Source organism: Toxorhynchites rutilus, chromosome 2, assembly GCF_029784135.1.
Source record: "Toxorhynchites rutilus septentrionalis strain SRP chromosome 2, ASM2978413v1, whole genome shotgun sequence".
Classification (NCBI taxonomy): domain Eukaryota; kingdom Metazoa; phylum Arthropoda; class Insecta; order Diptera; family Culicidae; genus Toxorhynchites; species Toxorhynchites rutilus.
This window is the reverse complement of record NC_073745.1, coordinates 327,803,927-327,821,622: the sequence shown is the minus strand read 5'-3', so window position 1 is coordinate 327,821,622 and position 17,696 is coordinate 327,803,927. Positions and strand designations below refer to the sequence as shown.

General features: G+C 38.8%; 1 protein-coding gene across 5 annotated transcripts in view; it reads left to right on the top strand.

Annotated features, from left to right (window-relative positions):
* Positions 1-17,696, top strand: part of LOC129770974 (uncharacterized) — a 42,580-nt gene that overhangs the window by 22,645 nt on the left and 2,239 nt on the right. For 4 of the 5 annotated variants that reach the window (XM_055774191.1, XM_055774190.1, XM_055774189.1 and 1 more), the window contains 2 exons: positions 4,159-4,594; positions 4,682-5,009. In XM_055774191.1, the coding sequence (XP_055630166.1) occupies positions 4,159-4,594; positions 4,682-5,009 (764 nt within the window). The remainder of the gene's footprint in view (positions 1-4,158; positions 4,595-4,681; positions 5,010-17,696) is intronic. The other variant, XM_055774193.1, reaches the window with a different exon arrangement.

Here is a 17,696-nt window from a genome sequence, read left to right as displayed (position 1 = left end):
ATTAAATATTGTTTCGTGAGTTTTTGATGAAAAAACAGATTTGTGTCATCGACCACCCTCCGTATTCTCCTGATCTATCATCATGCGACTATTTTCTGTTCCCTGAATTAAAAAAAATCACGAAACAAAATTTCATATTTGCTATTTGTTCCATTCTATTTTTACGACGCAAGCACAAAACATACTGTTATTAAAAAGCGCGTAACTTTTTTAATTTAAATAAAGTTGGCTGCGTTTGAAAACTGAGACATTTAAATTTATAATGTTATCAACGTTCAACAGATGGCGTTTCGTGTTCCATGATTTGAAAAAAAGTCCCCTTATTTATTGAACATACTGTGTAGCTATCCATCGAGCATATCGTGCAAAGGCAATTAAAGAGAAGCGAAACATTGCGTCGCAAACTCCACCCATGTGCATTTCTCAATCTAGTCAATTTGGATAAATTTCGCTATTGCGCTCTGAATCGATCATTTCTTTTTTAACCGGGAAGAAGTTCACATCATAAGAACCGGTAGCAGAGTAGCAGAGAAAGAATGCTGGAGCTTATTTTTTTTCGATACGCACCACCGATTCGGTTCTCCGTTCGTATCGGCAAAATATGTCGTTTAGTATAATTTGTGGGATATTGCTTACTAAAACTCACCTGAATCCAACCAAAATCGAATCCAGCAACACCAGCGACAGCACCAAAACTATGATCCAGCACCACCAACGCCAATGATTCCGGTCTTTCCGGTTATGTCCCCGGCATTACCCACACGACTTATTTTTCATTTGAAGAAAAAGGCGGTCGAAGTACATCATTCTTTGGTGGAAGCTTATGGGGAACATGCTCCTTTAGTAAAATATGGTTTCGTCAATTGAAAAGTGGTGATTTCAATTAAAAGATCATTGTCCATCCTGGTGCAGCGAAAAAGTTTGAAGACGAGAAATTCCAGAAGTTGCTGAAAGTAGACCCAACACAAACACAAACAAATGGCAGAAACACCGAATGTGTCCCGAACATTTGAAAATGGACATCGTTTAAAACCCATGGGATAGATCCAGATGCTCGTAAAATGGGTGTCACACAAATTAAGCGAAAGACAAATGGAACATCGCAAATCATTTTGGGTCTTTTTGTGTCTCCGGTCTTGAATTGAATTGTCACTGGTGATGAAAAATGGATTTATTTCAAATACGAACAGAAAAATTTCACTGAGAAACGTTATTCGTGAAATGTAAACATTATTCTCCAGAATTGACCCGTTGGGTTATCACCTTTTTGCTTCAATGAGACATGCATTTGCAGAACAGCACTTCGACGAATATAAAGATTCCAAAGAATGGGTCGGCGAAAAGTTTTCGCCCGAGAAATATGAGAAATGTGTAGGATCAAACGCGGATCACTTTGAATAAAAATATTTTGAGGTTCTTCTGAAAAATATGTGTTTTCTTCATCGAAAAAATCAATTTCAAGTCACACATCTGGTACAGGTAAATACAGGTGAGAACTTTTTGGTGGTCCTAAAACGAACCGTTGGGTTTGTGTGACTTTGTAAAAGCCACTGAAGATGGTTTATAAATGCTTCATTCTTGATTCTTGTTGTTCTCATGAGAACAACACACGATATTTGTGTCCTTATTGTTAGTGTGTATATTTTCTTTTAAACACTCACTGCCGATTCAATACATGCTCCTATCTTTGACAAGATATAAAATCAACAATACATACGTGCATTTCAATCGTTCACGAACACTCTTCGCCTAACGGTGTAAAACCGACGCTCAACCGTCGAACTATCAAGACTGAATGGATTGTCAAGTTTGTGATATTTGTGATTGTGAATATTACGCTCTCAAAGCAATTTATAAACTATTAGAACAAATGTTTGGGTCAATGATTAACAAATATCATTCGTAGTCCTATCATCTTTCGAATGAAGTTCAGCCAGTGAAGAAGTATTAACGCTCAAAATCTTGTGCATCAAACGTAACGCTCTCATTTTCGAAATGTTGATCCCCAGTATAAAAAAGAAAGAGGAAGCCTCAAGTCAAAAATTTGTGGTGTTATCGCGGAAATCAACAAACATGAACTGTCAAACTGTGATGGTGATGGTCGAACCAACTCGGCGTTGTATATGATGAACAGTTGAAACCATATGAAACCAACTCAAAAGTTCGCTACCGAATGCATCATATGCGCTTGAGTCGAGCATTAAAAGAGAAACAGCCACAAAATGAACATAGACCCGATAAGGTGATTTGGTTGCATTACATTGTTATTGGTCACATACTGCTCAACCTACCTGGGACGATTTCAATGGGTCATCTTGCCTCACCCGCCATATTCTCCAGATATCGCCCCTTTCGATCACCATTTGTTCTGTTCGCTGATCCATGGACTGGATGAGCAGCATCTCTATTCCCATGAAGAGACCAATTGGACTGAAAATTGGATAGATACACGACGCTTCGGAAGACCAACAGTTTTTAAGTTGAATTCGTGTGCTACCAGAAATGGGACAAAAAAATGGCTAGCGAGATGCAATTGAAGATACAAAAAAATTTTGCAATAAAATCTCGAATCTTGACAAAAAGCGGTGAATTTCAATTTACACACCTGATGAATTTCTGGAAGATATAATCGGTAAATGACTTTCTAATTTATTGAGCGAAATGAACATAAAAGTTCCCAAAAAAAGGCTAAATGAAGGTCGGTCAGCAAAGTCTTATTACGAGCTGGAGGGATACATCATATCGATCCAAAATTGTGAAGACTTGACATATAATGTCTTACTTGTGTCTCCAATATAAATGTTATTATTCTTCTTCTTCTTCAATGGCACTAATGTTCCTAGAGGAACTTCGCCGTCTCAACGTAGTATTACTTGCGTCATTTTTATTAGTACTTAGTTGAGATTTCTATACCAAATAACACGCCTTGAATGCATTCTGAGTGGCAAGCTCTAGAATACGCGTGATCACAGTGCAAGTCGGAGGAAATTTCTTTGACGAAAAATTCCCCCGACCAGAACGGGAATCGAACCCGAACACCCAGCATGTTAGTTATGACGCTAACCACTCGACCAAGGGAGCACAAATGTTATTATTAGAAAGTGTTATTTACAGACAGAGAAATTGAAATATAACATTAGATGAGATTAGAGAAATTAATTTAAAAAATCACTATTTTTTAGCGAAATGCTGGCGAGTTTTTTTTTGGAGGTTGGTTTTCTGAAAATAAAAAATGTATCATTAATATGGTAGACACTTTTAAGGGTCTTATTAGGTATTTGAGAAAATCAATTAGCATATAATAATACCTAGTCTAAAAAGAATTTAAAAAGATGATACCTGCCGTCATAGAATACAGTCCGTTACGATCAAATTCAGGTCTTTCCTAATAATATTTCGTTGCTTCCTAGGAACATATATGTATAATGGATAAAGAGATTTTTTTCCGGTAGAAGCCAATGAATAACAATCAAAATACAGAGATCGCCGATAAAATTAAGAAAATGTTGACATTTTGTTTGTCGAACCCTGTCGAATTATTTTGTCATCTTTTGAAGTTTTCCACTTCGTATTGTATTTGTTAGTAATTAATTTCATGCATCGCACAACATCTTCAACGCTATATCCGGACTGGAATTTTTGGAACCAGCGAAGTACAGTGGTTCCTCTGATACTATTCGAACTTCGCACTTTATTAATTTGTTGGCCATGTCTACATCGGGTCTATGAATTTTAATGTGAAAGAAAGATAACATGAACCATAAACAAACAATTGAAACAATGATTATATCGCCATTCAATGAATTTTCATCTGTTTGTCACCTTTTGCATACCCATTTCTTCAACTCATTTTCAAATTGCTACCACACAAAAAAATTACACTAAACACGCAAAACCCATTAGTTTCTATCCGATTGGTTTTAATATATCGATGTATTTTGTTTTGTTTTCACCCTTTTGCCTCCCGTTTTTATCAATGTCGAACGCATAAAAAATAATACCTTTCAACGGCAATCCGAACCTCAATCAACAATCTGTATGTTGCACGCTGGTTTTTTTCTGTGTATATATGGTGTTCCAAATAAACAAAATCCAATAATCACAAAACTGTGCACCGCGCTAATGCTGCAAACCATGCATAACATTGAACCCCTGAAGGCGAAGCCTTGCCGAATCTAGTATATGAATCCACAACCAACCAAGTCATTCCCATTATTCCACACACTTTGACCAACCACGGTACTATACAACCGCACAACCATTCCAACGGCGTCGACTCGCGTCCTGCCACCAACAACCAAACGACTGCAGTGCCAAAAGGGTTCCTAGTTTTTGGGCCGGGATGCAAGATGCTAGATCTGGATCCGCTGGCACATGATGTGATGCGACTGTTCCACAAGGAGCAGTTCATTCCCTGCTCGCCGAAGCGACCGCTTACCTCGATCGAGCAGACCTTCGACAACGATTCGATAGTGCTGCAATTCCATCGGGAATACGTTACCGATCACCTGCCGCACTACATGAAGTACATCGAGTGCTGCTATCACAGCATCGAACGAGCAGGGGTTGGTGAAAAGGCTGATAAGAACTTTAAGTAAGTAGTATTTCCTACTTTGGGGAACTGGTTCACTTTGCACTAATGAAAACCATCCCATTTCACCGGTGTTCTTTTCACGCACAGTTTAGACGAGTGTAAATTTTTCTCCCACGACATACATCTGCCAGCGAGCGTGACCAGCGGGGTGCTGGTGCGTTGCAAGGGCAGCGTTTCGGCCAACAGCAAGACACGCAAGTCTGTCTACACCAACGTGCATGCTTTCATTCGGACCAAAGCATCAGTCCGGGAGCGGTTGGATCGCTTCCGCCAGCAGTCGAATCTACCGCGCCCACTGAGCGTTCTGATGGTGGGGATTGACAGCATTTCGCGGCTGAACCTAATCCGAGCGATGCCACACACTGCCCAGCATCTGTACGATACGGGTTGGTTCGAGCTGAAGGGGTACAATAAGGTGAGTAATGTGCTCCCGCAGCATGGATTTCTTGCCATACATATAATTTACAATTTTCGAATTTAAACGCGTCATTTTGATTCTAACCCGAATCCGTAAGGTGTTTCTTCTATTGGGTTCATTTTTCATCAGATTCAGCAAGATTCAAAATAATATAATATTCTAACCTCTCATTTTGTTTTCAGTACAGTTTTCAGATTTCAGTAATCGGTGCTAGCCGAAATCGATTGCAGGGGTAAAGACTTCTATGGTGTTGCGTTTAATAAGCGACAATCTAGAAACCAACGTTCACAAACGTAGACGTATACTGAATGGCTTCAATGAATTGAGAATAAACTAGAAATCTTATGCAGTATACCTATATTGAATATAAACGTCAACATTGTAGCTCATCATGAATTGTAAATTCATAAGGGTGGGAATGTTACGAACCCAGTTCAGACTACAGTGTCGGTGTTCATAACACAGCAGTTCATATTTAGTTTATGCGTTCATGAAATAAGCTGTCCCTGTCACTTTTCGCCTAAACCATATTAAGCGAGCATATGTTTGAATTAACTTGGGCGATTGATATCGGGTGCCGACTTCTATGGTTGAGATAAGAATACAATCCAATATATTTTTATGAATGGGAGCGCAGTTATTTGATTGAGATTTTTTTTATCTCTGATTTATTTGATAAATAAGCGTGAGCTTGGGCGGCGATTGCCGAAAGTTCAAAGCAAAGTATGATGTGGAGGACGGGAATCTGTCATCTGATTAGGGAAAGATTTTTTTCTATCCTTTATATTTTTACTAACGATAATGTTTTTTTTTATAGTTTTTACTTAATAAATATGTTTTTAATTCAATATCAATAACTTTCCGGTCGAATCAAGAACCACATTTTTTAAATTCAACTTTCGTTACAAACAAATTTTTTTTAAAATATTACATTCATTCCAACGCTTTTCTATGACATAATTAGGTAGGGGAGAGGGAGGCAAGTTGGCGACGTTAAGCTTTGGCGAGTCCTGGATCTTGGAATTATTTTTTTCTAATGTTGATGCTGATTCATATAGCCTGAAGTGTTTTCTATCATATTATCTATTGGATGGGCAAAAAACTAAAAAACTTGTCCACCCAAAAGCTTTGCGCAAAAAGTGTCGAATTCGCCATCTTGCCTCCACGTGGAGGCAAGATGGCGAATGCCTGGAGGCAAGTTGGCGAATATGGTTTGGTCACCTAAAAATCAACAAAATGTAATAACAATTATTTATTTATCCTTGATTGGAACAGTGGAAATGTCATTTTCATCAACACTGTAAATGTCACACGCAGGAAAACAATATTGAGCTCGTATATCTCCCAAAATTCGAAAAAATAAGTCACAAATTTCTTTATTGAACGCCATTAATCGAGCCGCTGAGGTATTTTCTGGCTTTCTCAAAGATAGCTTATGAGCCTTCATAAACATTTCAACCCATGTCCGACCAGCGCATGTTCCTTTGAAAGGGTGCTCTATGCCATTTTTAACCGCAAACGAGTAGGCAATTCCTCGAAGCTGGACCTGAATGTGGTTTTAAAGCAGCCTTTATTGGACGACGTATCCTGAAATTGATACAGATTTAATATTTCTTGCATAAAGAACATGGAAACGCAAATGCTGAATTGAAAATCTAACCTCCAAGTCTGGATATTTTCGTCGATAGCGTCTCAAAGTTGGTTCTGGCACACCGAACTGTTTTGAAGCCCCCAGAACAGACAAACCTTCTTCTATAGCCTTCATAACATTCTCCAAACTGGTGTCCGTCCGAATATTGGTCTCTTTTTCGCTTATATGTTCTAACCATCTGCAATAAAAAACCAAAAATTAACATAATGTTGCAGTTCGCCAACATGCCCCCAAGCGACTTTTTCAATGAAAAAAATTTAGCTAAAAAAAATCATGATTGAAACTCACCGGAAACAAACTGATTATGTACAATAGAGTACCTTTTTTTCATGAATAAAATTATTTTGAAATTTTAACTTTTCTCATAAAGTGGATAATGAAATTTGAAAAAACGGAAAAAATAACAAAATCACGATTTTTCTCAGTTTTATTTTACATTTTTTTTGTGATAACGTTTCCGGCAGAGTTACCGAGTACAAAGTTTGGCCTTGTTATGATGCATCTTCAGTAAAAAGTAGGTGGCGCTACCTTCATTACAACGGGTTAAATTACCGATTCGTCATCTTGCCTCCCTCGCCAACTTGCCTCCCTCTCCCCTATTAAAATAACCAACATCGGGAATTGAAAACTAGTCAACAAAATTATATCTAGACGCGTCGTTAGTGTTGGAACCATCGATGAAAGTTTTGGATTCGGTATAGTAATCTTGTAAAGTATTACATAATATCCATCCCGAATATGGCAAACACTAAAAACAGATTAAAGGGTGTGTCACATCAAATTGCATCACGGAAAAAACGCTGTAGAAATTTAATTTTTAGGAATTATATCTTCAGCTTTCGCTTATAATCAGATAAGAGTGTATAGATCACGTTGGCCATGCTTCACTGTCAATTTTTCGTAAATTTGGAAAAATGTCGTCGAACGAAAAAGAGCGTCGTGAATTAATCCTGTGCACTCATTTCGAGAATCCGGAGTTGTCACATCGGGACATCGGTAAGATGCTGGGAATCGTCCAATCCACGGTCAGCAGAGTACTAAAACGATACTTCGAGAACCTAACCATCGACCGGAAGGTGAAGAACGGCAAAAATGGATGCTCCGTCAGTGAAAAAGATCACAAGCGCGTAGTTAAGCAGTTTAGACGTGATCCGAGAAGTTCGGTCCGGGATGTCGCCAATAAGCTGAATTTGTCAAGTTCATTCGTCCAGCGGACCAAGCAGCGGGAGGGCCTGCGTACATACAAGGTTCAGAAGGCTACTAACCGCGACGAAAGGCAAAACATGGTGGAGAAGACGCGAGCCCGGAAGCTGTACACCGAAATGCTGACGAAGCCGCATTGCCTGGTAATGGACGACGAAACCTACGTCAAAGCGGACTTTCGTCAGCTGCCGGGCCTGTTGTTCTTCTCCGCAGAGGACAAATTCAGCGTTCCGGAGGAGATTCGCAAGCAGAAACTATCCAAGTTTGCCAAAAAGTACATGGTGTGACAAGCGATCTGCTCTTGCGGAAAGCGGAGCGCCCCCTTCGTGATGACCGGCACGGTAAACGGGCAGGTTTACCTTAAGGAGTGCCTACAGAAGCGCTTACTACCACTATTAAAGCAGCACGAGGGCCCGACCATCTTCTGGTTGGATCTCGCTTCGTGCCACTATTCAAAGGACGTGTTGGAGTGGTACGAAGCCAACGGGGTCACCTTCGTGCCAAAGGAAATGAACCCGCCCAACGCGCCGGAGCTTCGCCCAATAGAGAAATATTAGGCGATTATGAAGCAGCCCCTCCGGAAGAACCCAACAGTTGTTAAATCGGAGGCGGACTTCAAGAGAAAATGGATTTCTGTTAAAAAAAAAACTACAACCTGACGTTGTACAGAACCTTATGGACGGGGTAAAGAGGAAGGTGCGAGCATACGGGCTTGGGCTCGAAGTATGAATAAAAAGAAAATGCCAAAAGTTGTTTAATAGTTTTTATTTTACTGTCTAAAATTTTCAAAAGGATCGGTCTACTGGGCGAATTTCTACAGAGTTTTTTCCGTGATGCAATTTGATGTGACACACCCTTTACAAGATTACTTTCAGAGCTGAGTTCATCAAGAGTTCATCACTTCTGTTGATTCCTAAACCGGGACTGCGATAACGTTGATATTAGGCAAATGAAACTCTACTGGAAAAAATGGAAAATACACGGTAGCGGCGTTTTTGGACCTTAAACGAACATTTGTAACGGTAACAAAAACTTCTTCAAGTATTGCTGAAAATATGTTTTTTTTTGTTAGAATTTGCAATAGTTTACCAATTACTTGAACAAAAGAAGTAATGTGACTAGATTTGGCAATTCTACATCGGATCGAATGTCAAATGACTTCGGTGTTCCTCGAAATAGTGTACTGGGCGCCTTGTTGTTCATGTTGTGTGTTAAAAGTATGAATTGTCATACAGGACAGCGTGTGTTGAACTTTTTGTCGATGGCTCCACGATATACTGGATAACTAGCTGATCCGGCAAACTTCGTCCCGCCCAAAATTTGTTTTTTGTTATCACTACATTCAAACATTCACGTTTTCTTACTATGAGCAAGTCCATGGTTCCAATCGCAGAACTGTTTATTGATTGATCTTCTATTCGACCCCGTTGAATTTACCTGTTACTATAAAATTCCCAGTATGTCTAACGAAACTCATCGTTATAATATCAGATTATTTTCAAACACAATTCTCGTTCAAGATTTTTCAACCACTTGCAAATAATATGTTTCTCCGTTACATGGAATAAATGTTTTATTTATTTTTTTCTCTAGTCAAAGTCACTATTCAACACATTTCGGCTGGTTCGTCACTTTTACTTCCATTTTGGAAGAATGTCGGGAGTGAGAATTGAACTCGTGATCTCTGCTTGAGAGGTATGGGTGTTACCACTACGCCAGATCGCCTCCTAAATGTTTTATACAGAAAACATGATGGAATAAAGACAGCCCCAAATCGGATAATTCCTTCATCGAGTTCTGTTTTTATCAACACATCCGGTGATCCTTTTTTTGGTAAAGATAGAAGAAGATATAGGAGTGCGTTTTATCACATTAAAATCCATTTCCAGTTTCGAACAAAGATCAATTTCGCTAGCGCAAACATCAAATGGACTAACAGCACTTGTCACTATGTAATTGTAGAACATATGGGAATTTAATTTTCCGAATTTTCCCTTTTTCCTTCAGAGTTTTCCGAAAATTTCCAATTGTCATGTTTGGTTGGGATATTTTTGGTTGAAATATGTGTAATATTTTTATAGGACCCCTCTCCATTCCAGAGGAGAGAGGGGTGTCATATCATAATAGAAACATTTCTCATACCCAAAAACTCTCACATCCCAAATTGTGCTTGATTAGTTCTAGAGTTATGCAGAAGTTTGTATTTCGTTTGTATGGCAGCCCCCCTTAGAGAGGGGGGAGGAGTGTATTCACCATAGAAACGTGCCGTGCACCATAAAACCTTCACATGCCAAATTTGGCTCCATTTGCATAATTAGTATTCGAGTTATGCAGAAATTTGTCTTTCATTTGTATGAAAGTAGCATAGTAAAATTTATTGCATCCTAAAACCTCCAGATGCCAAATTTGGTTTCGTTCGCTTGATTAATTCTCGAGTAATTCAGAAATTCGTGTTTCATTTGTATGGAAGGCCCCCCTTAAACAGGGGGATGGAGAGTCTAGCCACGATAGAAAAATTTATTGCACCCTAAAACCTTAATATGCCTAATATGGTTTCATTTGTTTGAATAATTCTCGAGTAATGCAGAAATTTGTGTTTAATTTGTATGGCAGCCACAACAAGACCCCCCCCCTAAAGAGGGATATATATATATATATATATATATATATATATATATATATATATATATATATATATATATATATATATATATATATATATATATATATGCATACAGCAATAACGTTTACAAACGAAGACTTGTGCGTAATAACAGAGTATTTAAAAAATAACACGTTGAGTCCCAAATTTTTTTAACTATGCTTTCCATTCAGCCCGCATCAAAAGGAAATAATCAAAAATTCGATCAAAAAGTAGTCATGTGTCATAAAACATCCGAAAACAAGGGATATTTTTATATTTCTTTATTTTATGACTGTCAGTCCCAGAGATCAACGTTTATCTAACTAACATGGGGCTCAATGCGTTGAGAAGCTCTGTCTGAGTGTTTCCGAAACATACTGGATGATAATCGGTCTTCCCTGCTGTCTCCCGTCTAGCTCATAATGAACCCATTTTCCGAGCTTCCCATGACCTTCAATGCTATGGAGATGGCTTCTTGAGTCACATTCAATCGATTCCAAAGTTACGTTTGAGTATTATCGTCGTCCAAAAGTGGTTACAATTTACTGCCCTCGAATGCATTGGGAGGTTTTCCACGCTCTTCGTTCCGCTCTCTGCCAGGATCGCCATTTTTATATTTTTAGAATCACTCAAACTGTGATTTTCAAACAGCAAGTTCACTGTAAGCTTCGACAAGAATTCGATGCGATTCTACAGCAATTTTCTTGAAATAAAGGGTGTGTCACATCAAATTGCATCACGGAAAAAACGCTGTAGAAATTCGCCCAGTAGACCGATCCTTTTGCAAATTTTAGACAGTAAAATAAAAACTATTAAACAACTTTTGGCATTTTCTTTTTATTCATACTTCGAGCCCAAGCCCGTATGCTCGCACCTTCCTCTTTACCCCGTCCATAAGGTTCTGTACAACGTCAGGTTGTAGTTTTTTTGAACAGAAATCCATTTTCTCTTGAAGTCCGCCTCCGATTTGACAACTTTTGGGTTCTTCCGGAGGGCCTGCTTCATAATCGCCCAATATTTCTCTATTGGGCGAAGCTCCGGCGCGTTGGGCGGGTTCATTTCCTTTGGCACGAAGGTGACCCCGTTGGCTTCGTACCACTCCAACACGTCCTTTGAATAGTGGCACGAAGCGAGATCCAACCAGAAGATGGTCGGGCCCTCGTGCTGCTTTAATAGTGGTAGTAAGCGCTTCTGTAGGCACTCCTTAAGGTAAACCTGCCCGTTTACCGTGCCGGTCATCACGAAGGGGGCGCTCCGCTTTCCGCAAGAGCAGATCGCTTGTCACACCATGTACTTTTTGGCAAACTTGGATAGTTTCTGCTTGCGAATCTCCTCCGGAACGCTGAATTTGTCCTCTGCGGGGAAGAACAACAGGCCCGGCAGCTGACGAAAGTCCGCTTTGACGTAGGTTTCGTCGTCCATTACCAGGCAATGCGGCTTCGTCAGCATTTCGGTGTACAGCTTCCGGGCTCGCGTCTTCCCCACCATGTTTTGCCTTTCGTCGCGGTTAGGAGCCTTCTGAACCTTGTATGTACGCAGGCCCTCCCGCTGCTTGGTCCGCTGGACGAATGAACTTGACAAATTCAGCTTATTAGCGACATCCCGGACCGAACTTCTCGGATCACGTCTAAACTGCTTAACTACGCGCTTGTGATCTTTTTCACTGACGGAGCATCCATTTTTGCCGTTCTTCACCTTCCGGTCGATGGTTAGGTTCTCGAAGTATCGTTTTAGTACTCTGCTGACCGTGGATTGGACGATTCCCAGCATCTTACCGATATCCCGATGTGAAAACTCCGGATTCTCGAAATGAGTGCAGGATTAATTCACGACGCTCTTTTTCGTTCGACGACATTTTTCCAGATTTACGAAAAATTGACAGTGAAGCATGGCCAACGTAATCTATACACTCTTATCTGATTATAAGCGAAAGCTGAAGATATAATTCCTAAAAATTAATTTTCTACAGCGTTTTTTCTGTGATGCAATTTGATGTGACACACCCTTTAGTAGCAGAACAGTAGCAAAAGTAGCAGTAGACGTATTTCATGCCAACTCGACTTAGGAGATGGTAGCACCATCTCATATAGCAGTGCAACGTTATGGGTGTAAAGACGTTGGTCAGTTAAGCAACTTTGCATACTTGAAATATTGAAAAAAGAATCAGGCTTTTTTGTGAAAAGGTCCAAATTGAGAAAAAAATTTCTCAATTTTTTACAAAAATTTATAACTCAAACATTATAATACCTGAAATGTACAAAACTGTTAAAATTTAAATTAAAAAAAATACTCTTTTTCAATTACACTAAAAATATTAGTTGAAAAATAAAAATTCATTTTTTCTCAAAAAGGTTTTTTTATTTTGGTTTGTTTTTGCTCAAAAATATTCATTGAGTTGGGGAAAAAGAAATGTCGCATATTGTCAATATATGGCAACACTTAAACATACCTTGTGTTGTACTTATCGCATCGGGTCATACTATACGGCTATTTAAAGACGACAATCTTTGCTACAAGTGTCGTTTTGACAGCGTTGTGATTGTCCTTTTCAGTCTCAACGCGCTTTAGCGCGTCAAAGATGGAGTCCACCAAGCAAGAAATTCGCCATATTTACGTTTTTACTACCTGCGAAGTAAAATTGCAACGAAGGCGGCCGAAAAAAATTCGTGTAGTTTATGGAGCCGATACTGTAACGATTCGCACAGCACAGCGTTGGTTTGATCAATTTCGTTCTGGTGTAGTGGCTGTCGAAGATACACCCCGTACTGGTAGGCCAATCGTCGTGGAAACCGATAAAATCGTTGAAATCATCCAAGTTGACCGGCATGTGAGCACTCGCTCGATTGGCCAGGAACTGAGTGTAGACCATAAAACCGTTTGGAACCATTTGCAGAAGATTGGATTCAAAAAAAGCTGGATGTATGGGTGCCACACGTGTTGACGCAAAAAAATCTTTTAGACCGAATCAACGCCTGCGATGTACTGCTGAAACGGAACGAACTCGACCCATTTTTGAAAAAGATGGTGACTGGTGATGAAAAGTGGATCACATACGACAACCTAAAGCGAAAAAAGTCGTGGTCGAAGCGCGGTGAACCGGCCCAAATCATCGCCAAGCCCGGATTGACGACCAGGAAGGTTTTGCTGTGTGTTTGGTGGGATTGGAAGGGAATCATCCACTATGAGCTGCTCAACTATGGCCAGACCCTCAACTCGGTTCTCTACTGTGAACAGCTTGACCGTTTGAAGCAGGCGATTGATCAGAAGCGGCCAGAAATGATCAATAGGAATGGCGCTCGGCCTCACATCTTTGATGACCTGCCAGAAAATACGGGAGCTCGGATGAGATGTCCTATTGCACCCACCGTGTAGTCCGGACCTGACACCAAATGATTATCATCTCTTCCGGTCCATGCAAAACGCACTTGGTGATATTAAGTTGGTCTCAAAAGAGGCTTGCGAAAACCGGCTGTCTGAGTTTTTTGCAAATAAGGAGGGGGTTTTATAAAGGGGGGATAATGAAGTTACCTTCTAAATGGTAACAAGTTTGCGAACAAAACGGCGCATATTTGACTTTAATTGGATAGTTTTATGTTTGTTAAATAAAGCGTCAAATTTCGATCAGAGATACAACATTTCTTTTTCCCCAACCCTATATATGAGTTTTCCTCACATGTGCCAGTCATACATATATCGGACGACGGGCACATTTACAGGTCAAAATCTTCTCTAACAACAAGTTTAATGTTTTCTTTGAAAATTTGTCAATTATTCATATAATTTTTTGAGAATTTAAAAAAATACATTTTTGAGAAAAACAAAATGTTTTAAAATATTTTTTTCTCTGTGTATGTTTCTTAATTTTTTTATATTTTTTATGAAAATTTATATATTTTTCCACAATTTATACTTGGACCAAAATTTTATAGGTATTATAGTGTAAAATATCAGCTCAATCGGACTTAAGGGAGAGTGGCGCAAAGCGGTCAAAGTTTGAGTTTTTTGAAAATCGAAAAATCACCCAAGGGGAGAGTAAAGAAAATTGGGGTTTTCGAAAAAAAATTTTGATGCCAAATGTCTTAAAATTGCATGAAATGTCGAGATCTAGTGTCATCTCCAAAAATGTTTTTTGTCAAAGATCGGTATTCTGGGACTCAGTTTTTTTTTCGGAGTACGAAACGGAAAGTATGGTTTTGGGTGCCAATAAAAATAGTTATTTCAATTTTTCATTCCGAACTTGCTACGAAATGTTGAAAAAAAAAATGTCATTCGGACTTCATTTACTGCCGTCACAAATGTTGAAATTTGAGTTTTTTTTTATTGAAAAACAAAAAATCACCGAAAAACGAGCTTTCAAAAAAAAATTGATACCAAATGTCTCAAAATTACATTAATCATCGATATTTACAGTTATCTCGAAAATTTTTTTTGTAAAAAAAAATGTTTTTTGGCGCTTGGTCGTTTTTCCGTTTTCCGTATGAAAAATCGATTTTTGACAAATTTTTTTTTTCAGATAACTGTAAATCTTGACGTGTCATGTAATTTTAAGATATTTGTCATCATTCATCCTTTTGTTAAAAACCCCGATTTCCGGCGATTTTTCGGTTCTCAAAAAACTCAAATTTTAACGTTTGTGACACCAGCAAATGAAGTCCGAATGAGCTAATATTTTGCATAGGGTATATTATCGTGCAAAACAACATTTCGTAGCAATTTCCGAATGAAAAATCGAGATAACTATTTATATTGGCACCCAAAGTCATACTTTTCGTTTCGTACTCCGAAAAAAAAACTAAGTCCCAGAATGCCGATTTTTGACAAAAAATTGATTTCGAGATGACACTAGATCTCGACATTTCATGCAAATTTAAGACATTCGACTTCAAAAAAAAAATTATTCAAGCTTTGAAACTTGACTTTGACTTTGCGCCACTCTCCCTTAAGTCCGATTGAGCTGAAATTCGGCATAGGGTGTTATTTCGAGGTGGTGAACATTTTGCATAGGGTAAGTTTTTGAAATTTTAGGGTCGATTTTTTCCCATACATTCATTGTCACCCTAGGGTACGCCTACATCACTACTTATCAAATTCAAAATCATAATCTAATTTGACGACACAACAGTGGAGCTCTATGGACCAGTGCTTTAAGCTTCTGAAACCGTTTGAAGAATTAACAAACATAAAAAAAAGGCTCGGGTTCCTCCTGTTTATCCGAGGTAATTTCGCATGTTGCTGCATAAAAAGTATATGGACAAAAAGGAGACTGCACATAGAACACCGAACTTTCCTCACATGAGAGGATCTCCAAACGCTGGATTGGGTAGTCATTTTCAAATTACCCAATTTTTTTTTGGATCCGAGATTCAAGTCAAACTATATGAAAGTTCTTAAAACGAAGACAGCCCAGCAAAGAATCTTAAAGTAACAACCAGGGCTCGGCAAAGTCCTATTCAACTGAGGATAGTCAGGGGACTATGGAAAATTCGCCTTCGTATTCAATTGGAAATGAATTTTGGGTTCTTCCAGCAGTTTCTTCGTCCACATGACTCAGCAGTCATTCGGGCGTTTAGTTCCTATTGCACTCTACAACTCGACTACAGTAGAACTCCACTTATGCGTGGAATAGTCTGGCTAGCTCACCGCGAATAAAGAAAATCGCGGATAACGCAGTAAAAGACTAAAAATGAGTTTCAAGTACGAAAAAAGGCATTTCAGCGTGAAAACTATGTTTTATCAATACAGAAATCATTCAACTACCCATTCACAGGATCATGTACACCAGTATTCAGATAATGTGAAAGCCATGACCAAAACAAAAGTGCATGAGCCTATCACTAACTGACAAATTCCTATAGCTTTACTATGGAACTTTCAGTCGATGTTGGTGTTCTGCTCGTTGGCAGCTCGCGAAATGCATTACTGAACATTATGACGGGTTGCCGATGTGTACCCTTGTTGGTCATGTTGGATAGCACTTTCGATATATTTCGCTATATCAGAAAAAGGAGTGAATAAGAGATTTACTACAAAATTCTTGATCGCTTGCGGAAGCGTAAATTTTCGCAGTTTCGTTGTTTCGTTTTTGTCAAACGTTTCACCACGTTATGATTACAACTTAACAACTTAAAAATTGTTGCCAACATTGCTTCTTCCCTTCATCATATTTACGCACAACCAGCTTGATGGTAGAATGATACTCGGTGAGAATTCCCTCAACGATTTTGCTAAACCAACTGCAAACGAACCAATCCCAGATTCGCACTTTGAGATTTGGAATTCCAATATGTGGATTAGGGTGGCAGCAAAAATGGTCATGTCAAATTTAAAAAAAAACCACCATTTACATTTTGTTTATTGGCCCAAAACAAAATTACCTTTGCAAAGTTTCAGCTCAATCGGACATGATTTAGGGGTGCCTCAAAGCTAGGCTAACCAAACGTACCGTTTTCAACGGGACAGTACCGTTTTTCCGACCCTTTTTGATTGTCCCGTCTTTTTGTCAACTTGTACCGTATTTTGAGTATAAAGCAAACATATTTCTTTGTCATTATTTTCAATAACACAGTGCTGCGAAAATTCCGTTTTTCTTTTGCCAGGAGATCTACCTATGGTTTTTCATGAGCTTCGACACCAATCTGGATGTCCTTGAGTTTGAGCTCTCTTCATCATAATGAAGAGATTTGATTTCTTTATCTATGGTAGATTTCTTTACCTATGGTAAAAATTTCTTTACCTATGGTAAAAATTTCTTTACCTATGGTAAATCATAATTCTAGGGTTTGGGGATACCTTATCTGATTGCATCCATCTAAAGTTGTAGTCTTGCCTTTCTCATATTCCGATCTGAAGTGTGAGCTGCAGGTCATCCGGAGACCGTACAAGTTATCCTAATGTGGCCAAAACCCTTGAAATGGTCACCAATGAGCTAGTTTTGAAAAACTATGAAATTCGATATGTCGAATGATGAAATTTAGTTCTGGGCATAAAGTAGTCACTTTCCTCGGAAACCTGGTCCGACCTTTTTTTGGGAAAAAATCTAAATTTGGAGTACCTTGAGACACCCTTAAATCATGTCCGATTGAGCTGAAATTTTGCACAGATAATTTTTTTGGGCCAATAAACAAATTGTAGATGATCGGTTTTTTTAAATACGAATATGACATTTTTTCCATACCATTGCCACCCT